Raw genomic sequence first — 25,579 nt, forward strand, 5'->3', positions numbered from 1 at the left:
GAAAACAAAGTGCAAAGGTTGGGTTCCATGAATGAACCATGTATTGCTTAAAGCACAGATAATAAGTCAAAGCCAAGATAAATATAAATATATTGGATCGTGACAAGATTAAAAACATGGACATTGGTGTGCAGATAGAAGTTAAAATATTCGCAACACAGGAGATAAGGCCAGAAAAGGCAAATGGTATTTTACCGAGGTGTAGAATTTGTAAGCACAGAACACAAAAGCAAACAAGTAATAATGAACTTGTACAAGACATTAGACAGATCACAGTTGGAATATGTACAGTTTTAGGCAATTAAAGGGAGCAAATGAAAGCAATAGAAAAATTCAGATTGATGGAAATTACATCAAAGATTACAACAGTTCAGAGAATTGAGGGGTTGGGGTCTTTTTTCACTCGAGCTATGACAGTTGATGATCCTGATCAAAGTCTTCATCATTAAAGGTTGGTTATATGATTGGTCAGTGAGTCAGTAGCAAGTGGGCAGAAATGTTCTGAGGGAAAGTTACAAATCTTCTGAGTCAGTTGCCAGAGGGTAGAAACTGAATAGGGGAAGTTAGAAAAAACTTCTGGTTGTTGAATAGGGAATCCCCTGCCACAAACCATTGAAGCAGAATTAAAACGCAACTAGATAGTGGCTTTAAAAAAATGATGGGTAGGGGAAGCAAGCAGCAGTGTGGATGGCCCACGTACAGAAAGAAACTGACAAACTAAAAGGTAGCAAGGGGCATTTACATAGTCCCTTAAAGGTAAAACGGAATCCCAAGGTATAACAGATTAGCATACGTGAACATACAAGCCAGGAAGGCAGAGAAAAGGAGGGTGCTGCAAAAAAAAAATAGGAGAAACAGGGGTTTTGTGAAGGTTTTTAGTAAGAGGACAAAGGTGGAAGGTTTAGGGAGGCAAGCTCATTCCAATTAATGTTTGTGGGAACAATAGAGAGCTTAAAGAGGCAGTTGGTGGTCAGAGAAAAGGATCCTTATCCTTCTGGATGATGGCAAGCACAGTGGCCCATTTTGGAAGAGGATAATGAGGCCCAGTAGAATTTGATATGGTCCAACCAAACCAACGGATGGCTTAGCCAGTTGCACATCAAGTACACGTTTACAGCCTTCGGAGTTGAGGGTCCGAAGGTCAGGGCTTTCCTCAGCAAATGACAAGATAAGGGTCAGTAACTTTCCCCCCCAAAACAAGAGTATTGAAGTTAGACAGGAGGGAGAGGTTAAGTCAGCAGACGCAAAGATGTTGACAGGAGGGGGCCAAGTACAAGGGATCTGAGAAAAGAGTGTAGCAGTAAGCCAGTACTGCGTAGAGCATTTCTCTCCCTTTGCCCTCATACCACAGCCACCCTACCAGGAGGGATGAATCAAATAAAATGATAAACACTGAGTTAACCAGCTTAAAAAGCAAAAAAAGGCACTTGTGACCAGGATGCATCCATCCACTGGGATTTGCACCAAAATTGCAATACAAAAAAATGTTAAGGATAACAAAGATGAAACTCAGATTTTTCTTTACTTCATCATAATATTTCTTCAGTTTATGCTCTCAGGAAACTACTTTTAAAATGAATGCATCTTCAGGAGATGGCATAATTGATTATACACACAATTTAGAGATTTCTTTTCCCAAGTGACGCTTTGAATAGATAGTGCAAATTGAGTTTTCAGCAGGCACAACAGGTTACAGTTCCTTAAACGACACATTAGAAAAATTCAAGAATATGGTATGAGTTGTAGCAGTTGCTTCATAAACAGGATACAGCATTAGGATAAAAGGATGTTGGTCAGACTGCAAAAGTTGGAAGTGATAGTGGGGTTTGTATTAGGTCCATTTTGGCTCTTGATACAGATTTGGACTGGGATATATGGAATGCCAGCAAAATCTGCTCATGACAAAAGTATGTTTGGCAAACAAGGAGGACACTACAAGAATTCAAAAAGACAGATTAACAGAATGGACAGAGAAGTGGTAATGTGGAAAGTTTGGGAATACATTTTGGGAGAAATAAATAGAAAAGTAGTATCAACTTACAGGTTTGAGAACACAATTCACTTTACATGCAAGTGCCAATATATAAAACAAAAAAAAATAGAATTTTGACTTTAAAAAGGAGTAAAATAAATAATTGTGTATCCATACAAAACATTGCTTAGGCCACAGTTTAAGTACTGTGTGCAGTTTTGTAACACACAATTTAGCAATGATATTTAAGACAGAATATTTAGCACAGATTTACTGAGATGATGCCAGGAACAGGAAACTAGTTATGAAGCAAAACTTGAGATTCTTGCATTACTACTACTATAATAGAAAATGCCAAGAGGATATTTCATTAAAATTATTAAGCATTTTGATAGCTAATAGGGAAATACTATTTTCTCTGATTGGGGAGTTGGTGATGATGGATCAATTTAAAACTATCACTGAGTGAGGAGAGTTTGGGTGAAATTTCTTGACAATCATTGCATTGAATATTTTACCACAGGAAGTCTTTGAGGCAGGGACTTCTTTAAAGAGAAACTGGATAAATATTTGAAACAGAGCAAGATTCAAGATTATGTAGAGCACAATAGTGGGGATTGGTTTTCAACTACATGCATTCTCTATTCAAAAATTCCAATCACCAACACTTCTGGTACCTAAACAGTCAGCCTACCAAATTAAAATGAGACATATATAAAAAAAACGTGGTTCCTTCATGGAACTATACCACAAAGTTAATGTCTTCAGGACGGAAAGAAATTCACAGCAAAAGTTTTCACAAAACATTCCTAATGCAGCTACACCCATCTATCACCAGCTAAAACAATTGAGATTCATGAAAGCATACTGGAACGCTGCAACTTAAAGTCAAAAAGTGGCATTCGTGTTTCAATATGACACCAGCAGCATGCATTTATTCGCACTGGTGTGGCTCGCCAATAAATATGATTCTGAAGAAATCTGGAAATAAAATCACGACAAAAGCAGCTTTCACTATAAAATAAGCCGAGTCCATACTGCTGATCATGCTCGGAGCGTAGAAGTTTGGCATTCTTCCACAGTGCTTAATTGCCGTGTTAAGAGCCTGAAACAAACTCAAATCCCAAACAACCAGGGAGCGAAGTGCAACCCAGCCTGCATTTACTCCCCATTACAGCGCAGGAAATTAAATTCCTCGTCCATACACAGTGCTAAATACTTATGCAAGGCGGGGTTCCCAGTATAAACCAGCTCTGCGTGTTATTCGGAAGCGAACAAATCGGACTCCAGTGACGACTGAAGTCCAGGGAACCACCACACACAGTCGATAGTTTTTTTAAAAACTCAATCTTCTTCACAGATTAAAGTCAGTAACTTACCTCGTACAAGGACGTTCCTTTTGCCGGCAAGGCCAAGGCTCTGTGCGTGTGCTATCTGTGCCGCTCGTCAAACAGCCCCAGGCTCAAGCAACAAAGCTCCACCACTTATCCACACCCCAGCTCTGCAACTTCTGGCTGCGTCACATGAATGGAACGTAAAATCCTCAATGACCCAACCAAAAGTCCCTTGTCAATCATCGATAAGAGGGCAGCGATTGGCGGGAAGTCAGGGTGGCCGCAATCTGATTGGTCGAGAATGAGAGATGCACACGGTTACGGCTTGTGATTCTGCGCCCTGCCGGCGGACGCATGCGTCATGGCCAGTTACCCTCTGACTGGATATTTGGTTTTGTTCTGTCGCGGGGTGAACAGAGATTGCATTTCGGAAGGGTGTCATTTAACCTTCCTCAAGTTGTTCCAGTGCCCTTCACATAATACAGTCATTGGCACACAATTGAATCCACAAATAACAATGAGCTAAATGACCTATTTTGGTTGATGTTGATTGAAAGATTAATTTTGGCCAGGATTCTGGGAGCAATCTTCTTCTAATGCTAGACTGGAAGCGTTTCATCATCATCTTAGACAGCACCACGGAGTCAGGATGACTTACTTCCACACTAGAAATGAGTTTACAGGTGACTGAAGAGACCAATGCGGAACCTACAGTCTCTGTCTGGGGCAGACGGCGGTTGAAGGAACAGGTGGGTGGGGTGCCTGGGTTGCTGCGCACTCCTTCCGCTGTCAATGGTTGGCTTCAGCTTGCTCTCGGCAAAGAGACTCAAGGGGTTCAGCACCTTCCCAGATGCTTTTCCTCCACTTTGGGTGGTCTTGGGCCAGGGATTTCCAGGTGATAGTGGGGATGTTAAATTTTTTCAAGGAGGCTTTGAGGCCGTCCTTGAAGCGTTTCCTCTGCCCACCTGGGTCTCGCTTGCCGTGTTGGAGCTCCGAATAGGGCGCTTGTTTTGAGTCTTGTGTCGGGCAATGTGGCTGTCGAGCGTGATCAGTGCTTCGATGCTGGGGATATTGGCCTGAGCAAGGACATTGATGTTGGTGCATCTATCCTGCCAATGGATTTGCAGGATCTTACGGAGGCGATGGTACCTCCAGTATTTTGAGGTGCCTGCTGTACATTGTCCATTTCTCTGAGCTATATAGGAGGGCGGGTATCACCACTGCTTTGTAGACCATGAGCTTGGTGCCGGGTTTGAGGTCCTGGTCTTCAAACACTCTCAGGCAACCGAAGATTGCAATGGCACAGGGAAGGCAGTATTGGACCTCTTTTGTCGAAGTCTGCCCTTGTTGACAGTAGGGTCCCGAGGTATGGAAAACGGTCCACATTGTCCAAGGCCTTGTCATGGATTTTGATAACTGGAGGGGGCAGTGTTGTGTGGCGGGGGGCAGGTTGGTAGAAGACCTTTGTCTTCTGTTTAGTGTAAGGCCTATGCTCTCATATGCCTCAGTGAAGGTGTTGACGATGGCTTGGAGTTCGGCCTCCGAGTGGACACAGACGCAGGCCTCGTCTGCGTACTGTCGTGCGATGACAGAGGATGGGACGACCTTGGATCTGGCCTCGAGGCGGCGGAGGTTGAACAGATTCCCGTTTGTCCTGAAAGTTAACTCCACTCCAGCGGGGAGCTTGCTGAGGGTGAGATGGAGTATTGCAGCAAGGAAGATCGAGAAGAGCGTTGGTGCAATGACACAGCCTTGCTTGACCCCGGTCTGAATGTGGAATGGGTCTGTGGTGGATCCGTTGGTCAGGATCACGGCTTGCATGTCATCGTGGAGCAGGCGTTGAATGGTGACAAACTTTTGAGGGCAGCCGAATCCAAGGAGGACAGTGTCGAAGGCTTTTGTGAGGTCGACGAAGGCCATGTACAGGGGTTCGTGCTGTTCCCTGCATTTTTTTTGTATCTGCCGCGCGGTGAAGATCATGTCCATTGTGACCCTTAGTGGGCGGAATCCGCATTGCGACTCTGGGAACAGTTCTTCAACCACTGGAAGGCGGCAATTGAGGAGGATTCTTGCAATGACTTTCCCGGTGGTCAACAGCAGGGAGATTCCTCTGTAGTTACCGCAGTCGGACTTGTCACCTTTCTTGAAAATGGTCACGATTACAGCGTCTCTGAGATCTCCTTACAGATAAGTGAGATGAGATCATGGATCCGTGCCAGTCGTGCTTCTCAGCCATGTTTTAGTGCTTCGGTGGGGATTCCATCTGCTCCTGATGACTTGTTGTTCTTCAGTTGTCAGATGGCCTTTTCAACCTCTTGCCGGGCTGGTGTTGTGCTGAGATGGTGGCAGGTGGCATACTGTGAGATGGAGTCAAGGACACTCCTGTTGAAGATAAGAGTCTCGGTTGAGGAGATCCTCAAAGTGCTCTTTCCAGCGGGCACTGACTGCCTCTCTGTCCTTGATGAACACCTCTCCATTCTTGGCCAGTATTGGGGTAGTGCCTCGGGCTGTAGGTTGTCTTGATTGCGCTGAAGAATCCTTGCACATCGTGGTTGACGGCTAGCTGCTGGATTTCTTGAGCTTTCTTCACCCTCCATCTGTTCTTTAGATCATGGGTTTTCTGTTGGACCTCGGCCTTTAGACGTCTGTAGAGCTGCTTTCTTGCCCTCGAGTTGTGTTACTGCTTCCAGTCCAAGAATGCCTTGCGCTTGCGGCATATTAGCTCCTGGATCTCCTGGTCATTCTTGTCGCACCAGTCTTGGTGTTTCCTGGTCGAGTGATTGAGCGTCTCTTCGCAGGTGCTGATTATGGAAGCCTTGAGGGTTGACCAGGCGCTGTGGACACTCTGTGTCATTGGGAGTCGTCAGGTTGGTAGCGAGGCGCTGGCAGAATAGGACTTTCTTAGCAAGATCTTTGAGTGCACCGGCGTTGATTTTCCTGTGGCAGTGTTTCTGTTGCCGTCGCTGTTTTGGGGCAATGCTGAAGGTGATGACAGAGCGAATTAGGCAGTGGTCCGTCCAGCAGTCGTCACTTCCTGTCATGGCATGGTTGATGCGCATGTCTTTGCGGTCCCTCGCTTGGACGATGACGTAGTCTAGCAGATGCCAGTGCTTGGAGCAAGGGTGTTCCCATGAAGCTTTATATTTATCCTTCTGACGGATCAGGGTATTGGTGATGACGAGGCCATGTTCGAAGCATTTCGTCAGGAAGAAGGTGCCATTGGAGTTGGCTTTTCTCCCCCCTCTCTGCCGATCACATGTCCCCAGAAGTCTGTCCTTTCCGACTCTAGCGTTAAAGTCGCCAAGGAGGATCAGCTTGTCACTCGTTGGGACTCGGGACTTGGAAGCGTTTATCTCCAACTGAACCACTGTAACGGACTGTTGCCTTCCGCGGCCTGTGGGGACCGTAAGGATCAGAGTGCATAGCTGACACGGGTGGAAAACTTTTTATTTAATTTTATAAGCTTCCTTTTTTTTTCTAATTTACTTTTCTATTAGTTGTACCCCTTTAAAAGGAGCACTTTTGTTCGATTTTTCGGATGATGACACCCAGTGTCGTCCTAATTAGTGCATTTAAAAGAGTAGAATAGACAGTTGGGGCAACAGTTTAACATCTTATCTGAAGAATGGCACCTTTGGCAATGCAGCACAGACTCAAGTATTGTATTGAGTTCTGACGAAAGGTCATTCACGTGAAATGTCAACTTTAACTTCCTCTCTCGACAGATGCTGCTTGACCTGCTGAGTGCTTCCAGCATTTTTTAATTTTTGGTAAAACTTGGCAAACCATAGATCAGCAGTGGGAAATATTTAAACAGGAGATGAAAAGAGTGCAAATTAAATGTATTCCAGTAAAGGAAGGCAGGGGTTCCATCAATAAATAGGAAGATTAGTTCAAATTTGAAACTATAAGAAGCATTTAGTACTTACATGACAGATAATATAAAAGCAAACTAGGAGAGATATTGAAAATGAAAGCTGCAAAACTTTTCAAAAACATTATATTAAACAAGAGACTGAAGTACACAATTAATTTTGACCTGATGATTTGCTTCTCATCTGAAGGCAGTGGCAGTGGTGTCAGCAATATATAGAGTGCCTTTAGCAAAACAAAATGCCCAAGGTGCTTCACAAATAGGCATCAGGAAAATGTACACTGAGGCAGGAAGAGGGAGATCAGAACAATGACCGAAAGCTAGGTCAAAGAAATGGTTCTGAGAAGTTGTTCAAAAGGTAAAGGCGACCATGACAGCTGAAGGTGGGGCAAAGGGAGGAGGAATGCACAGAATGCTGGAGTTAGAGGAATTGAGCGTTCTGGAAAGAATATAGGGCTGGATGAGATTGTATACAGGGTAGGTCAATGCCACGGAGGCATTTAAGTGGGCTTTTGAATTTCACGAGTTTGGGTACAAGAAACCTTTGTGCGTCAGTGATGGGCAAGCGGGAGATTGTGTTGAAGTTTTGGATAAGTTGTAGTTTATGGAGGGGAGAGGATTGGAAGACAGCAATTAGATAACTACAATAATCAAGTCTGAAGGAGAAAAAAGCAGTCTGACAACATAGAGGAAGTTAAGGGTTAAAGAGAATGGTGGAGAGTTTCAACTGAGCATCATCAATGTACATTTTGACAGCTGACCTGGACGCCCGTTTTTCGCGCTGGAAAGTGCGCCCAAAAAAATCTCCGATATTCTCCGGCTCCTCAGCAGCTTGGCGCGGCGCGCACAGAACAGCGGGGGGGGGGCAGAGCCAGACACTGGCGCCGATTCTACAAGCAGTGGGGGGGCGGGCCTAATTTAAATAAGGCAACGTCGTGCCGGCAACCCTGCGCGTGCGCGTTGGAGCGTGTGCGCACGCGCAGTGGGAAATAAACATTGGCACTCGGCCATTTTTAAAGGGACTAGAGGAAAAGTGAAGATTTGTCTCGTGGACCCCTGGAAAGGCTTGTGATTTAATTTTAGTGATTTTTTTGTGTGTGAAGGAGTGCTTTTAGCAGCACTGTTGAATAAATCACCTGCCAGTCACTGACGATGCCCCTATCCCGTGGCCAAATAGCCTCAGTCCCCCTCACAGCTCGAAGGCTGCTTGATTGCTGTATCTTCGGCTGCCGTCGAGCCACTGACGCCGCCCCTGTCCCGTGGCCGAATGGCCTACGTCCCCTTCGCACTCGAAGGCTGCTTGTTGTTTCTTCGGCTGCCGTCCAGCCACTGATGGAAGGAAGGCCTGCCTGAAGCACCGCAGCTCGAAGGCTGCTTGCTGCCGTTGTTGGGCTGCCGTCGAGACACTGACGTCACCCCTGTCTCCAACATGGAAGACCTGCCTGAAGCACCGCAGCTCGAAGGCTGCTGCTGCTTCACACAGGTAGGAACATGGTATATTTAATCTTTGCTTTGTTTATAAATTTTTATTCAGGTTGGATCCTTATTTGTATAAGTATGACTGAACATAAGAACATAAGAATTAGGAACAGGAGTAGGCCATCTAGCCCCTCGAGCCTGCTCCGCCATTCAATAAGATCATGGCTGATCTGGCCGTGGACTCAGCTCCACTTACCCGCCCGCTCCCTATAATCCTTAATTCCCTTATTGGTTAAAAATCTATCTATCTGTGACTTGAATACATTCAATGAGCTAGCCTCAACTGCTTCCTTGGGAAGAGAATTCCACAGATTCACAACCTTCTGGGAGAAGAAATTCCTTCTCAACTCGGTTTTAAATTGGCTCCTCCGTATTTTGAGGCTGTGCCCCCTAGTTCTAGTCTCCCCTACCAGTGGAAACAACCTCTCTGCCTCTATCTTGTCTATCCCTTTCATGATTTTAAATGTTTCTATAAGATCACCTCTCATCCTTCTGAACTCCAACGAGTAAAGACCCAGTCTACTCAATCTATCATCATAAGGTAACCCCCTCATTTCCGGAATCAGCCTAGTGAATCGTCTCTGTACCCCTTCCAAAGCTAGTATATCCTTCCTTAAGTAAGGTGACCAAAACTGCACGCAATACTCCAGGTGCGGCCTTACCAATACCCTATACAGTTGCAGCAGGACCTCCCTGCTTTTGTACTCCATCCCTCTCGCAATGAAGGCCAACATTCCATTCGCCTTCCTGATTACCTGCTGCACCTGCAAACTAACCTTTTGCGATTCATGCACAAGGATCCGGAGGAGGCGGGGGTCCCCGATGGAGGGCACTCTACGCAGGGGTCCTCCCACTATTCATCGGGGACTTGGCCTGGAGGGTGGTGCCGGAGCAGTGCCGTGCAACAAATTTTTAAGCCGGTTCACGGACTCCCAGGCCGCCTGCAATTTCTGCGGTCTGGAGGAGTCCGTGTTCCATGTTTTTATTGAGTGCACGAGGTTGCAGCCCCTGTTCCATTATTTGAAGGGGCTGCTCCTGAAATTCTGGCTGCACTTCAGTCCCACTCTCCTGATCTTTGGGCACCCTGTGCGGAGGGGAGCGGGTAGGTCCGAAGGCCTCCTCGTAGGACTGCTCCTGGGCACGGCCAAGGGTGCCATCAGCCGGTCCAGGCAGCGGGCGGTCGAGGGGGTCGTTCAACCTGACTGCCTGCCTCTCTTCCGCTCTTACATCCGGTCCAGGGTGTCCTTGGAGATGGAGCACGCGGTGTCCACCGGTACGCTCGCGGCCTTCCGCGAGAGGTGGGCACCGGAGGGACTGGAGTGCATCATCACGCCCGGCAACCAAATTTTAATTTGATTTTACGTTTTTTAAGTTTAATTTGTTTTAATTGCCGGTGCTTTTAGTGTCCCCCTCTCCTTTTATAGGGGGCACTGGAAAAAAGGAAAAATTTGATTTTAGTGCCCAAAAAAAAAAACAAAAAAAAAAAGGGCCTTGTAAATGTCTTGTGTGTGTCATCCAGGTCGGGTGGCACGGATACATGTTTTATGTTTTCGCAGGTAAACTCAAAAGAGTTTCATGCACAAGGATCCGGAGGAGGCGGGGGTCCCCGATGGAGGGCACTCTACGCAGGGGTCCTCCCACTATTCATCGGGGACTTGGCCTGGAGGGTGGTGCCGGAGCAGTGCCGTGCAACAAATTTTTAAGCCGGTTCACGGACTCCCAGGCCGCCTGCAATTTCTGCGGTCTGGAGGAGTCCGTGTTCCATGTTTTTATTGAGTGCACGAGGTTGCAGCCCCTGTTCCATTATTTGAAGGGGCTGCTCCTGAAATTCTGGCTGCACTTCAGTCCCACTCTCCTGATCTTTGGGCACCCTGTGCGGAGGGGAGCGGGTAGGTCCGAAGGCCTCCTCGTAGGACTGCTCCTGGGCACGGCCAAGGGTGCCATCAGCCGGTCCAGGCAGCGGGCGGTCGAGGGGGTCGTTCAACCTGACTGCCTGCCTCTCTTCCGCTCTTACATCCGGTCCAGGGTGTCCTTGGAGATGGAGCACGCGGTGTCCACCGGTACGCTCGCGGCCTTCCGCGAGAGGTGGGCACCGGAGGGACTGGAGTGCATCATCACGCCCGGCAACCAAATTTTAATTTGATTTTACGTTTTTAAGTTTAATTTGTTTTAATTGCCGGTGCTTTTAGTGTTCCCCTTCCCTTTTATAGGGGGCACTGGGGAAAATTGTGAATTTAGTGCCCACAAAAAAAAACAAAAAAAACAAAAAAACAGAAAAAAAAAAAGGGGGAAAAAAAAAAAAGGGCCTTGTAAATGTCTGGAGTGTCACCCAGGTCGGGTGGCACAGTTTAATGTTTTATGTTTTGCAGGTGAACTCCAAAAAGAGTTTCATGCACAAGGACCCCCAGGTCCCTCTGCACCTCAGCATGTTGTAATTTCTCCCCATTCAAATAATATTCCCTTTTACTGTTTTTTTCCCCCAAGGTGGATGACCTCACACTTTCCAACATTGTATTCCATCTGCCAAACCTTAGCCCATTCGCTTAACCTATCCAAATCTCCTTGCAGCCTCTCTGAGTCCTCTACACAACCCGCTTTCCCACTAATCTTAGTGTCATCTGCAAATTTTGTTGCACTACACTCTGTCCCCTCTTCCAGGTCATCTATGTATATTGTAAACAGTTGTGGTCCCAGCACCGATCCCTGTGGCACACCACTAACCACCGATTTCCAACCGGAAAAGGACCCATTTATCCCGACTCTCTGCTTTCTGTTCGCCAGCCAATTCTCTATCCATGCTAATACATTTCCTTAAATTGTAGAATTTAATTACTTCCCTTCCCCCCCCCTCGTTCCCTACGCCTAATTTGTAACCTACGCCTGATTTGTAAAGTGTCGGCAAGGTTTTTTTGAGCGTACAAAAATCTTCACTTACTCCATTCTAAGTTAGTTTGGAGTAAGTTTTCACTGCCTAAACTTTGAAAACAGGCGTAAATGGCTGGACACGCCCCCTTTTGAAAATAAAATTCTGTTCCAAAGTGAAACTGTTCTAACTGACTAGAACTGGAGCAAACTAAGTGCCGAGAATTGCAATTTCTAAGATACTCCATTCTAAACCAGTTGCTCCAAAAAAACAGGAGCAACTCAGGTCGAAACTTGTGCCCACAGTCTCTACATCTTGCATAATTTCACTAATCGTGAAAAGTAATTGTTAGTAAGTCAAGTACCCACATGAAAAACATGACCTCAAGAATTACTGCTGACATGACCGACTGCAAAAAAGATTTATCTCGAGTTCTATGGAGGATAGACTGAAAGGCAAAAAGCAAAGGATCAGGATAAAATAAGTTTCTCAGATTGGAAAGATGTGGTGTTGTTCCACGGAGATCTGTGTTGGGATTGCTTTTACTTACTATATACACAAATAATCTGGAAGACCAAAGCCATTGGGGCCAAAATTGACCCCTCCTTAAGTTATAGTGTTACACTAACTAGGTAGCTACAAAAAATTAGGAGTTACTGTTGTGAAAGAGACTTAAGATGTTCGAATCTATCATTGTTTTCAGAAACCCCAATTTAAAACTAATGAGAGATCTCCCCTCACCGTATGGCCTACTCCTGCTCATATTTCTTATGTTTCCATTTAGCCACTAAGAAGTGCATACTCTCCTCCAAAATCCACTTTTACTTCAGCCAGAAAGCTGACATGCAGGTTGGCAAAGTCAAGGCTTAGGGACCACCAAGTGTACCCTAGTTATCCTGCTGAAGTTTAACTAACTAAAACTGTATTATATAGGATTACATAGGATATACGACACAGAAACAGGCCTTCGGCCCAAACAGCTTATGCTCCACTTGAGCCTCCTCCCATCTTTCCTGATCTAAATCTATTAGCATAACCTTCAATTCCCTTCTCCCTCATATGCTTGTCCAGCCTCGCCTTAAATGCATCTATACTATTCGCTTCAACCACTCCCTGTGGTAACAAGTTCCACATTCTCACCACTCTTTGGGTAAAGAAGTTTCTTCTGAATTCCCTATTGGATTTCTTGGTGATATAGTGATAATGTTGCTGGATTAGTAATCTAGAGGCCTGGACTAATGATGCAGCGACATGAGTTCAAATCTCACCATGGCAGCTGGGGAACTGAAATTCAATTAATTAAATAAATTTGGAATAAAAAGCTAGTATCTGCAATAGTAACCATGAAACGATTGGATTGTTGTAAAAACCCATCTGGTTCACTAATGTCCTTTAGGGAAGGAAATCTGCCATCCTTGCCTGGTCTGGCCTATATGCAACTCCAGACCCAAGGCAATGTGGTTGATTCTTAACTGCCCTCTGAAATGGCCGAGCAAGCCACTCGCTTGTAACAAAATCACTACGAGAAACAATAATAAAACCGGAAGGACCACCCAACATCAACCTTGGCAACAGCTATGGACACGACAATGGCACACCTGGCCCAGTCGACCCTGCAAAGTCCTCCTCACCAACATCTGGGGACTTGTGCCAAAATTAAGAGAGCTGTCCCTCAGACTAGTGCAGCAACAGCCTGACATAGTCATAGTCACAGAATTCTGGAACTCCCTCCCTTACAGCACTGTGGGATCACCTTCACTACACATATTGCAGCAGTTCAAGAAGGCGACTCACCATCATCTTCTCGAAGGCAATTAGGGATGGGCAATAAATGTTGGCCTTGGCAGTGAAGCCCACATCCCATGAACGAACAAAAAAAATAGAGTGATGGCCTCTAGTTATGCCCTGAGTGGAGGAAGTGCATCCAGGAGGGCACTGAGTGCCTCGAGTCTCATCGCCGAGAGCATGCAGAAATCAAGCGCAGGCAGCGAAACGAGCGTGCGGCAAACCAGTCCCACCCATCCTTTCCCTCAATGACTATCTGTCCCACCTGTGACAGGGACAGTTCAGCCACCTAAGGACTAATTTTTAAAGTGGAAGCAAGTCTTCCTCGATTCCGAGGGACTGCCAATGATGATGATGATCTTCCCCACAAGAGGAAACATTCTCTCTCTATCCACTCATTCAAAATCTTTCATAACTTTAAAGACCTCTATTAGGTCATCCCTCAGCCTATTTTCAAGAGAAAAGAGACCCAGCCAGTTCATCCTTTCCTGATATGTATACCCTCGCATTTCTGATATCATTCTTGTAAATCTTCTCTGTACTTTCTCCAGTGCCTCAATATCCTTTTTCCAATATGGTGACCAGAATTGTACCCAGTACTCTAAGTGTGGTCTAACCAAGGTTCAATACAGGTTTAGCATAACTTCCCTACCTTAACCTTCGTATTTGGTTTGCTTTTTAATGGTCTTGCTAAACTGTGTCACAACTTTTAGCGATTTGTGTATTTGTACTCCGATATCCCTTTGTTCCTCTGCCCCACCTAGACTCTCAGCCTCCAAGTAATAAGTGACCTCCCTATTCTTCCTACCAAAATGTAATACCTCACATTTATCTGTGTTGAACTTCATTTGCCAATGATATGCCCATTTTACAAGTTTATTAATGTCCTCCTGTAATTTGTTGCATATTGACTATCACCCCCAATTTGGTGTCATCCGCAAATTTAGAAATTGTGTTTTTGTTTCCAAAGTCTAAATCGTTGACATAAATTGTGAACAACAGTGGTCCCAGCACTGATCCTTGTAGAACATCACTACTCACCTTCTGCCACTGTGAATAGCTACCTTTTACCCCTCTGCTTTCCGTCTTGAAGCCATTCTGCTACTTGTCCCTTGACTCCACATTCTCTGACCGTGTTCATCAGTCTGTTATGGGATACCTTATCCAAGGCCTTTTGAAAATCCAGATAAATGTCATCTACTGCATTACCATTGTCTACTCTCTCTGTTCCCTCTTCAAAAAATGTTTTTTGTATAGAAACTATAGTATAGCATATTACTGGTAAACTTACCACAGTTTCTCTCACTGGGACCATATCACCCATTAGGGTTTTGGCTTGCAGGGTTATCTGAAGCTGGGCTAGAAGAATCCCATCTGCGAGCAACAGCTTTATCCTCCAGCTTCCACTAGTGAGGCAGGATAGCTGGTCAGCCACCAATCTTGAGTCAGCCATTGAAAATCATTGAAAGTGGGGGGCGGTGGGTGAAGGGTCCAAAGATAACTGCAGACCAGATGGGATGGATTACAGTGCAGTGGTCATCAACAAATATGTATGGACACAGTAACAATTGAAGAATACATGTACAGGAACCCAAGAATAAGCGGACAAGGGAAGGATAGGAAGCATGAAAGAAGGCAAACCTACATTAAGACTTTATAAAGAACATAAGAAACAAGATTACAGAACTGGTGTGGGACGAGGGAACGACAATGTGATGGGAATCTCAGAAATGTGTCCAATCCAGAAGATGGAAATGAATTTAATATTCAGTGGCATGGTGTTCAGAAAGATCTGAAACAAGGAGGTTGTGTAGCCGTATACATTTTTTTAATTCATTCATAGGATGTGGATGTCATTGGCAAGACCATCAATTATTGCTCATCCCTAATTGCCCTTGAGAAGGTGGTGGTAAGCCTTGACCTGCTGTAGTCTGTATGGTGATGATTCTCCCACAGTGCTGTTAGGGAGGGAGTTCCAGAATTTTGACTCAGTGACAATGAAGGAACGACGATATATTTCCAAGTCAGGATGGTGTCTGACATGGAGGGGAACTTGGAGGTGGTGGTGTTCCCATTTGTCGGCTGCCCTTGTCCTTCTAGGTGGTAGAAGTCGCTTGTTTGGAAGGTGCTGTGGAAGAAGCCTTGGCGAGTTGCTGCAGTGCATCTTGTAAATGGTAACGCTGCAGACATGGTGCGTCGGTGGTGGAGGGAATGAATGTTTAAGGTGGTGGATGGGGTACCAATCAAGCGGACTGCTTTATCCTGGATGGTGTTGAGCTTCTTGAGTGTTGCTGGAGCTGCACTCATCCAGGCAAGTGGAGAGTATTCCATCACACTCCTGACTTGTGCCTTTTAGATGGTGGAAAGAAGTTGGGGAGTCAAAAGTTGAGTCACTCGCCAAAGAATATCCAGCCTCTGATCTGCTCTTGCAGCCACAATATTTATGTGGCTGGTCCAGTTAAGTTTCTGGTCAATGGTGACTCCCAGGGGGATTCAATGATGGTAATGCCATTTGATGTCAATGGGAGGTGGTTAGACTTTCTCTTGTTGGAGATGGTCATTGCCTGGCACTTGTGCGGCACGAATGTCAGGGACAAGTGGGAAATAAATGAAGTTGATCCTGAAGGAGTAAACTGCAGAAATAACTACTTTGGCTAGAAATCTCTAATGTGAAACAAATTCAAGCTAACATTAGAATATATTACCGACTGCTAAGTCCGCACAAGAAGACAGTTTTCTCTGCGAAGAGGTAAGAGTGAGAAAGAACAGGGCAATTATTATAATGGGGGATTTCAATCAATCAACACAAAATAAATTGGGAAAATTCAAGTGGTTCCGTAAATTTAATCTGTGGCAGCTTTGTGATTCAGCATGCAAGGGAACAACATTAAGATTTGTTGGTATGGTTTGTTTACTTGAAAATAATATATTTTTTAAAAGCCGGTATTTCCCTGACCTTGATAACCTCACCTCTCTCTGATGTCAGAAGTTGGGAGATATACAGAAACTTCCCTGAGCAATTAGCCTGATTCACCTCAGAATGTGCCACTTTCGAGAACATCCCCACAGAGAGTAGCCTTGAAATGGGGCGGTTAAATACAGCTCCATTCTCGCATCTTGGCGTTGCAGGATTCCCCAAGACGATCTGTTAACAAAGCCTCGAGAAATCAAAAGCTATTCTCGTCCTGTCGGCCTGTTCAAGGCAGTCCATGCGCAGCCACCACTCAGAGATACTCCTCTGCAGACAATTGGCTGCCCTCGAGCTCCCAGCATGCGCCGGGCTGCATTGACCTGCGACCTCCCAGCTCACCGGGCGAAACATCCGGGGTATGAGTGCAGAATGGTGTGCAGCTAAGATGGCGGTGATGGTGTTCCCTGGCGACTGGTTGAAGAATTGGGAGAAAGGAGGCAAAGCCGATTTGTAAGTGGGGGTGGGGGAAATTTCAGCGCGCACTCTGTGCCGAATAGTTAGATCTGAAGGCGGACAGAGTCGGAAGGCTGAGCGGGGCGCTGAGCAAATCGCCCAGCGCTCTGTGAGCTTTGTGTATTTTTACATAATGTAGAAACGTGGTGCGTTTAGTTCGCCGGCGGCCTAATCTTTAACCCAAAAAGGGCTTCACAGCAAAGTTGACTTTTTCCCGTCCGTTTAGAAGGAACATTTTTTTTTAAAGAAATAGAAATAATTGGTTGAATATATCGGGGACTTGGTAAAATTGTACTAAAGTAGCAAGGTTTGTGTGGGCCCAGATGTGAGTTGGAAGAGAAATCTCTGAAGTGCCAAAAAGATAGACATTTGGGGGTGGGGATGATCCGAGAATATTGTGATTCTTGTATAATAGCTTTATTATCAATTCAGCTTTTTTGCTTTAAAAGTAACTGGTAAAATGTACAGTTTTACATAGTAAATAAGCTTATGTCAAGACTTTTACTTCAAAAAATGTTAACTGCTGATTTCGTCAGTCACATTGTGAGTAATGTCTAAATTTAGGCTGAAAGTGTCATGACTATACCTCCTATAATTTATATTATGAATTAATAAAGGACAAGTAGTGATTGCTGTAAATTATTTTACAGCAGATTACATGTGGTACAAAATAATATTGTGCCTATATTGCAAAAGTTTTTTTTGCTGATCTTTAAAGGATTATGATCGTTAATTTGGAAACTAAGGATGGAAAAAAACAGTGCATTGACTTATCCTGTTTTAGCGTGGTGCCATGGGTTTCTTTCTCAAAAACTAGTGTATGCCAATTTAGACCTAGAGGTGCATTTACACACAAATTTAGTGTCCTGCAAAGTATTTTGGCGTAACTCTAATACTAAACTTGTGTGTTGTAAATGGGGTAGGAGAGCCCAAACTGATTCCAAGTCAAGTGGAGTGAGACTTCCTCCAGAGAGTCACAATCTGCTCTGCTATGTTGTCAGGTTTTGCCCTGACTCGGGATTCCGTCTGCGATTATACAAACTGTACTGTTACAACAAAGTAGCACTGCTTTACACCAAATCCATGGTTAGAGTGTAAGTGGTACACTTAACTTTCACAGCTCGTGTCCATTTTGTAGCTGAAGCGTTGTGGTGGGTATTGTTTATAAAATCTCTGATCTAAATATTTTGGAATACTGTACTTTGTAAATTGAAACCAGGCTTGTGTATTGTGGAATTTAGAAGAAACGTGTCCTAGTAAATGCCTTTTGAACTGGTTGTTGACAAAAGGTGTTACAATTAAATCTGATTAAAAGTGTAAAGTTACCAACATAGTATTAATAGCATCCTTCTAACCTTGAGGAACTTTTTGTGCAAATATTATTGAACACTTCAAGTTCTGAATGATACTAGATAGCATTGTATTTTAATTAGTGTTTTCTCTATCAATAAAAATACACATCTAACTCCACAAGAAAACTTACAAGTATTGTTGTAGTATGGTGGAACTTGGGTTATTGTGGGATTCAGAGATCTGTCAACATTGATTTCTACACTTTATAGCAATTGCATTTTTTCCTATTGTAATTATTTTGGTAAAGTAACAAGTAATGACCCTTTTTTATTCTTGGCTATGTCTTTAAAGAATCTTAAAATTTTACAGTGCAAAAGGCAGCCAGTCGGCCCATTGTCCCTATTCTTTGAAAGAGCTGTCCAATTTAGTCCAATTTTCTCCAAACCTTGCATATTAGTCCTTTTAAAGTACATGTCCAATTTCCTTTTTGAAAGTTGCGATAAAATTTGCTTGCACCACCCTTTCAAGAACACCTGTGGTGAGCTCCAGATCATAACAATCCTCTGTGGGGGTGGGGGAAGGCATGTCCTAATTTCCCCTCTTTCTTTTGCCAATTATTTTAACTCTGACTTCTGGTGACTAAGCCACTTGCAAGAGGAAACTGTGTCTCTCTACTTGTTCTATCAAAACCCCTCCTACTTTGGAATACTGTACCTCACTTTCTTCACCACATGACCACCTTTGCTCCAAGAGGAACATTCCCAGCTTCTTCAATCTCGCCACAGAACTGAAGCCCTTCATTCCTGGTAAACCTCCCTGTACCCTCTATTTTTAAAATATTGAATAATGTAGCATGGGTTTCTTGATGCAATTTGAAGATCAGTATAAAATGCAGCACTAAGGAAACTTTGGCAATAGGACTATTTCTTATCAAGGGACAACAGGCCGTTAAATTGTGGTGTGTGTGACAGCATCATATTCCCTTTGAAATGCCCCAAGTTCCGGATTTCCTCGTGTGCAAAATCTGGAACTTGCGGCTTGTGACAGGCCATCTGCGGGGAGTCCGAAAAAGCAATCGCTGGCGCAGAGTTGGGCTGTTTGCCCAGCGACTTACAATTGCTGCAAGCAGGCATAGAGCCTGCGTGCATCAACGTAAGGGGATATCTAAGCCTTAAATGAAACATTTTTATATGGATCCGTGGGCCATTTCGCTGCCCTTCTTGAAGTCTGAGACCGCAACATTTTGCAGCCTGGATGCCAGGAGGTACTTTTGGAATTGTTTCTCGGGTTGGAGGCGTACTCTGACCACAATTTCTAGGACGCAGTTTTAGATTTAATTAATTGTATTTTCATTCAATTAAGTAAGGTTGTCAAACCTAATAGTTTGGTGAATATTTGAATACGTGTTTATTGGACTGATTTATATATTGGAGTTGAACTGTATATTTTAGGTGAAAAACAGCAACGTTATTGTCCATTGGAGTCCTTTTCCTTCTTCGGAGTGAAGATATTCATGGATTCTGATCAGCCACTTAACCAATTTTCCAAGACTAGTATTTCAATTCAAACTGCATAAACATATCTGTACTTGTTCTTAAAATTGCCCCAAATGCTTGAGTATTTCTGTACCTTATTGAGATTTGGCAATGAAGAGCCATTTGCCTCAATCCTTCAATGGTATTTCAATGTTGTGTTCTGAATTAAAATGCCAAAACCATCAGTTAGTTGTCAGAACAACTCTGCAGGTGCTTCACATCTGCATTTAATTAACAATTAGTAACTTGGATGTTATCAGTGGATTATCCACCAGTCCTAATTTTGCTGAATGAGAGCAGAATAATTTTTCTTTGTGCAGGGCTCAATTCGAGTTCTGGCTTGCCTTATGGTACAAAATTTATATAAAGAAGTTATCCGCTGTTGGATTTGCTGTCGCTTCTTCGTGACACTTTTGAGTAATATAAGGCTGAAAAATGGTATTATTTAAAGGGAGAAGCATGTGCACTGCAGTGAGTACATTTGACTCAAGTTACTCATTTTTCAAATGGAAAAAGAGCCGACCAAAATGTTGTTTCCTGTTGGAGCCCCCAGTGAAACCACACGACATGCTGGGCATTTGTATCCTGAGCCTGTTAAATGTTTCTTGAATCTCTTCTGTTCGTTCCTGAGTGCTTTTCAGTCTGCTCCAAAGTCTCTTCTGTTTACATCGAAGCAGCTTTGGGACATATGATGTGAAAGGAGGCCTGGTCTTCCGTGCTGAGAAAGTCAATTTATATTTTATATGTCCAACGTATATTGGTCTCTGTGTAGTCTTTCTGGAAATAAATGAGTGGTATGAGCCAGACTCTGCTCTTGCCTCAGCTCATCTGCTTAGGAAACCCTCATCCATGTCTTTATTACCAATAGACTTGACTGTTTCAATGCGCTCCTCGCTGGCCTCCCATGTTCTCCTTTCCATAAACTTGATTATCCAAAACTCTGCTACCTGTGTCCTAACTCGCACCAAGTTCATCCATCCCCACTGTGCTCGCTGACATGCATTGGCTCCCAGTGAAGCAACGCCTTAATTTTAAAATTCTCATGCTTGTTTTCAAATCTCTCCATGGCCTCGTCCCTCCCAATCTCTGTAATTTCCTCCATCCCCACAACAACAGATATCTGTGCTACTCGAATTCTGGCCTCTTGAGCATCCCTGTACCTTCAGCTGCCAAGGCCCTAAGCTCTGGAATTACCTCCCGAAACCTCTCCGCCTCTCTAACTCTCTCTTCCTTTAAGACGCTTCTTAAAACCTACATCTTCGACCAAGCCTTTGGTCATTTACCCGAATATCTCCTTGGGCCCAAGTTTCCACATGATTTGCGCCTGACTTTTAGGAGCAACTGGTGGAGAACGGACTATTTTAGAAATCGCAATTCTCCACATTTTTTTTTCTACAGTTCTAGTTTAGAACAGAATTTTTTCTTCAAAAGTGGGCGTGTCCGGCCACTGACGCCTGATTTGAAAGTTTCCACAGTGAAAATGTACTCCAAACTAAAGTAGAATGGAGCCAGTGAAGATTTTTGTAGAACTGAAAAAACCTGTTCTACACATTAAAAAATCAGGCGCAGGTTACAAATTAGGCGTCCAGAACGAGGTGGGGGGGGAAGGGAACTCATTAAATTCGACAATAAATCCTTATTTATACTTCTACAAATATTATACAAATAAATCCAACCTGAATAAACATTTATAAGCCACGAAAAGATTAAATAAACCATCTTCCTACCTGTGTGAAAGTGCTTCAGCCAGGGAGAATTCTGCAGCTGTTCGTGCCGCTGAGCGGGAGGGGGGAGAGAGGGGGGCGTCGGATCGGGGAACAGGAGCGCGGGTCGGGTCAGTCGGGGGGGGGGGGGGGGGGGGAGAGCGGGTGACGGGTCTCGGGTCGGTGCGCGGGGGGTGGGGGGAGCGGGTGTCTGGTCTCGGAGCGGGTCTCGGGGCGGTGAGGGGGGGGAGTGGGTCTCGGGTCGTCGGTGGGGGGGGGGGTGGTGTCGGGTTTGGTCAGGCGGGGAGCAGGAGCTGACCGTGGGAGGAGCCCCAGTGAGGCCATTGGGCCAGGGCTAGGGGCTGCGTGCTTCGGGCTCCTCCCACACAGTTCGGCGCCTGGAGCTACTGCACTTGCGTGCCGACTGTAGCGCGCATGTGCAGAGGTCCCGGCACTGTTTTCAGCGCCGGGACCTGGCTCCGCCCCCCCACAGCTCGTGCTGACTGCGCCAAGGGCCAGAGGACCTGTAAATAGGTGCAGACCACCGAGGATTTTTTTAGGCGCAGTTCTAGGCCCGAAAAACGGGTGCCCAGCTCGGAGAGGCGCCGTTTTTTTTCTTGTGGAAACTTGGGCCCCTTATGTGGCTCGGTGTCAAATTTTGTTTTATAACACTCCTGTGAACTGCCTTGGGATGTTTTACTATGTCAAAAGCACTATATAAATACAAGTTGTTATATTGTGAAGTACTCTTCCCTGCTAAACCAGAAGTTGTAATAATGTTTCTGAATATATTCTCTAAGATTGAATTGCATTAGTGGCCTATTCTTCAACCTGCGAGAAACCGCCTTGCAAACTGCCAGATATGTACAATTTGAAACTTTTCTAGCCTTCAATAAGATTTTATTAAAAAATACAATTGCTGAGCCCTGGCCTGAAATTCATGTTGTACTACAGGTACTACTACTGAGATAGCAAATTTTCATATTCATTCTTGAGAAGCGTGCTCTCAAGTTTACATTTTCCGATATTTATCCAGCAATGGTAGCTTTCTAGTCAAAATCCTAAATATATTAAGAGCATCTTTGCTGTGCACTCAGGGCCATATCAAAATGTTACAGTTGTTTCAGATATCGTTTGAAACAGAAAGCAAATGAAATAGTCGTGAAAATAAGTACAGATTTGAAGCCATGTGTTCTGAAATTGGAGCTAAGAATCTGGCACTCTAGTTTTTAAGTAGCCAAATATTACAGCTGCATCACTGTTAAACTCAAAACTGAACTTTTACAATAGTTACATGGTCTGTGTTAGGAGATATAGTCACTCAAGTGTTGTCCGTATTGTCCTCCTTAGACCTCAGTGTCCAGTAGCTTGTTATTCGTCTTCACTTGTGTGATTGCTGTCAGTTTGTAACTTGCATGGAGAATTAGGCACCTTAGCTCTTTTTGTATACTTGTACAGCAATAATATCAATCCCAAGCCATGGTGAGTCATCTGTCGAGGCAACTGCAAAACTTTCATTATTGTTGATTGTTCTAGTACACCAGTCATGAGATGTCAGAGTTTTCAATGCGTAGTTGCTGGATTTTGGCATTACAATTGGATAGAGGCAGTATTTGTGCAGGCAGTCGGGGTAAGAACAAGTGGAGAAATCAATATTACCGTAGGAAAATCTTTACATGACTTGTACTAGCTTTGGTGTATTATATGAGGTTGGTCAATGGCTAAAACTTTTTTTGTGTCTGAAGAAATAAATCCCAGCTGCCGGTATACTTACTATGCCATGTCAGATTTAAGTATCTTTAAAACCATGATCTTTCCATGGCGAGCAAACGTACATGCTATCATAAGCACTAAATACATGCATACAAGCTGAGAGTTTACAAATATCTGCCGTAGCTGAGTTTACACCTTTTCTGAATTTAACATTTTATGAGAGTCTGAGATACATTTGAGAGAAAGTCCTCGTGGTGAAAGCCAGACAAAATATGAAAATATTTGTCTTTGGATACAACTGCTACTGCTTCATTGACAAATCTGGAATTTATATGCCATTTGAAGAGGATATGAATATTTGTTTCTCGACTTATTCAGTGCAGTTTTGAGTTTTAAAAAAAAAAATGCCTTGCCACAGACATTTCCTGCACTGACAGAGCTTGCTCAAAACTTCTTGGGTGATCTGAGGCTGAGTTCTTCAATTGTATGCCTACTTTTGATTCTATTAAATATGTCTTCATGGATTATTCCTGCAGACGTGAAACACATCAACACTTTCACTTTCATTCGGAACAAACAATAGAGCATTGACAGCTAGATTTGCAAACATTCTCTGGTCTTTTTTCAACTTTAAGTCTCGTGGGATATAAACAGACAGCTCTGGAAGTAACTCTGCAGAACAAATGTTCTTGCTTTCCTCAGAGTTTCATTTAATGAGTTGAAGCCCATGAGAGAGGACCCAGTGGATGTGTCAGCGCCTTTCATGTGCAAACTTATGCTTTGTGCTGCAATCATGTGTGAAAACAAATTCTGAACAATTTTTAAAATGATCTGTTGCTGCCACCTCTGATTTTTTTTCCTCCTTCAGGTTGTTGAGAGTTTTGACAGGTCAGTGGCATGGTAATCAGTGTGATGCTTTCAATTTGCTATTCTTGAGTTATGTTATGCTTTTCATAATGTGCAGACATAAGATATGCAGCGATTGCTCAAGTTTCCTAATTGAAAAGCAGATTAGTTCTCATTGGGCTCCCACTGTGTTGATCGCACGGCGTTCTTGCAGTGGTGGGGGTTCCAGCCCTATTCTACTATCTAAAATTGCTTCCCCATAATCTTTGGTAACTGACGTTTGTTTTTGGCACAGAGCAAATAGGTCAGAGAACCTCCTGATGGATTTGGTTCTGGTATGATCTTAACATGGTCCGAATATCGTATCAGAATGTGAGAGATAGCATTTGTTCTTTTTTAAAGTTAATAATTTGCACAAGGGAGGGATTTTTGTTTATATTGCCAAATGATCCTTTCCTGTCTGGTGCATTGCATCACCATAATGCTTATCATTGTAGTTGGATTCTACCCAATACTTTCATTGTCTTCGGATTTGTCACTTTTTTTGGTCCTTTCTTGACCTGAATGTACAGTCGTGTAGTGGTTATGTTACTGGACGAGTAGTGCATGGAAATTTGAGAATTTGAATTTATAACAAAAAACCCAGAAATAAAAAGCTGATGCCAGTAAGAGTGAACATGGATTGTTGAAAAATGTCCAGTTGTCCTTATGGCCTATATGTGACTCCAGTCCCATATCAATGTGGTTGACTCTTCACTGCCAAGCAAGCCACTAAGTTGTATCAAACTTAAGGATAGGAACAGAATAAAACTGGATGGACCAGTCGGCTGCGTTCAAGCTTTGTCCAGTTCAGTTGACCCTGCAAAGTACATCTGAGGACTGGTGCCAAAGTTAGGATAGCTGTCTCACTGACTGACTACACCAGGCTGTTGTTTGACTAATGTCTCAGACTCTGAAGGGGATTGACAGGGTAGATGCTGAGTGGTTGTTTCCCCTGGTTGAAGTGTCTAAAACTAGGAGGCACAGTCTTGGGATAAGGGGTAGGCCATTTAAGACACAGGAATTTATTTACTCAGAGTTGTGAATCTTTGGAATTCTCTGCCCCAGAGAGCTGTGGATGCTGAGTCGCTGAATATATTCAAGGCTGATATTGATTTTTAGAGTCTAGGGGAATCGAGGGATCGAGAGATTGGGCGAGAGGGTGGAGTTGGGGTCGATGATCGGCCATGATCTTGTTGAGTGGGAGAGCGGGCTCGAGGGGCCTTATGGCATACTTCAATTTTTTTAATGTTCTTAATCCTCCATTATCATCTCTATATATGTCCAGCGTGGTGGCCCCAACCTGCTTGAGACTATCTGCAGCAGGTCAGGGCCATAAAAGGTGCGGTGAGCGGTGGCCCCTGGGCAGCGTGGCGGCATACCACGGCAAGGTACAGCGCGAGCTGGTGCAGGAGGGTGACGGCAGCGAAGAGGGATATCATCAAGGTCCAGGTCGGTGATTGGAGCGTGGGCAAGTACAGCAGGAGCGGTGAGGTCGGGGCGAGGGAGTGACGGGTGAATGTAGAGAGATGTGATTGGGACTTGGGAGAGCTGTGAGTTCAGGGCCAGAAGAGGCGAGGGCCCAGGGGCAGCACGGGCCAGCCCACACTGCGATACATGTGCGCATTAGGCCCGTGCAGCAGAGCTGGTCTCTTGTCGTCTTGGGTAATCCTTGCCACTGGGTCAAGCCCGTGTGGTGGCTGGTGTGCAACGGCCACC

The 25,579-nt window shown here is 44.4% G+C and overlaps 2 protein-coding genes across 6 annotated transcripts in view; one reads left to right on the top strand and one right to left on the bottom strand.

Moving 5' to 3' along the window:
* LOC139265598 (E3 ubiquitin-protein ligase XIAP-like) overlaps positions 1-16,587 on the bottom strand; it is a 49,371-nt gene extending 32,784 nt beyond the window's left edge. The window contains exons 1-2 of one of the 4 annotated variants that reach the window (XM_070882711.1): positions 16,278-16,587; positions 14,599-14,808 (exon numbers count right to left, since the gene is read on the bottom strand). The gene's annotated coding sequence lies outside the window, so the exon portion shown is untranslated. Of the gene's footprint in view, positions 1-3,351; positions 3,515-14,598; positions 14,809-16,277 lie in introns of those variants that run through there. The other 3 variants (XM_070882712.1, XM_070882710.1, XM_070882713.1) reach the window with 3 other exon arrangements.
* A 49-nt stretch (positions 16,588-16,636) lies between these two features.
* Positions 16,637-25,579, top strand: part of thoc2 (THO complex 2) — a 150,225-nt gene continuing 141,282 nt past the window's right edge. The window contains exon 1 of one of the 2 annotated variants that reach the window (XM_070882709.1): positions 16,637-16,728. In XM_070882709.1, the coding sequence (XP_070738810.1) occupies positions 16,637-16,728 (92 nt within the window). The remainder of the gene's footprint in view (positions 16,729-25,579) is intronic. The other variant, XR_011593590.1, reaches the window with a different exon arrangement.

Source organism: Pristiophorus japonicus, chromosome 6 (assembly GCF_044704955.1).
Source record: "Pristiophorus japonicus isolate sPriJap1 chromosome 6, sPriJap1.hap1, whole genome shotgun sequence".
Lineage (NCBI taxonomy): Eukaryota > Metazoa > Chordata > Chondrichthyes > Pristiophoridae > Pristiophorus > Pristiophorus japonicus.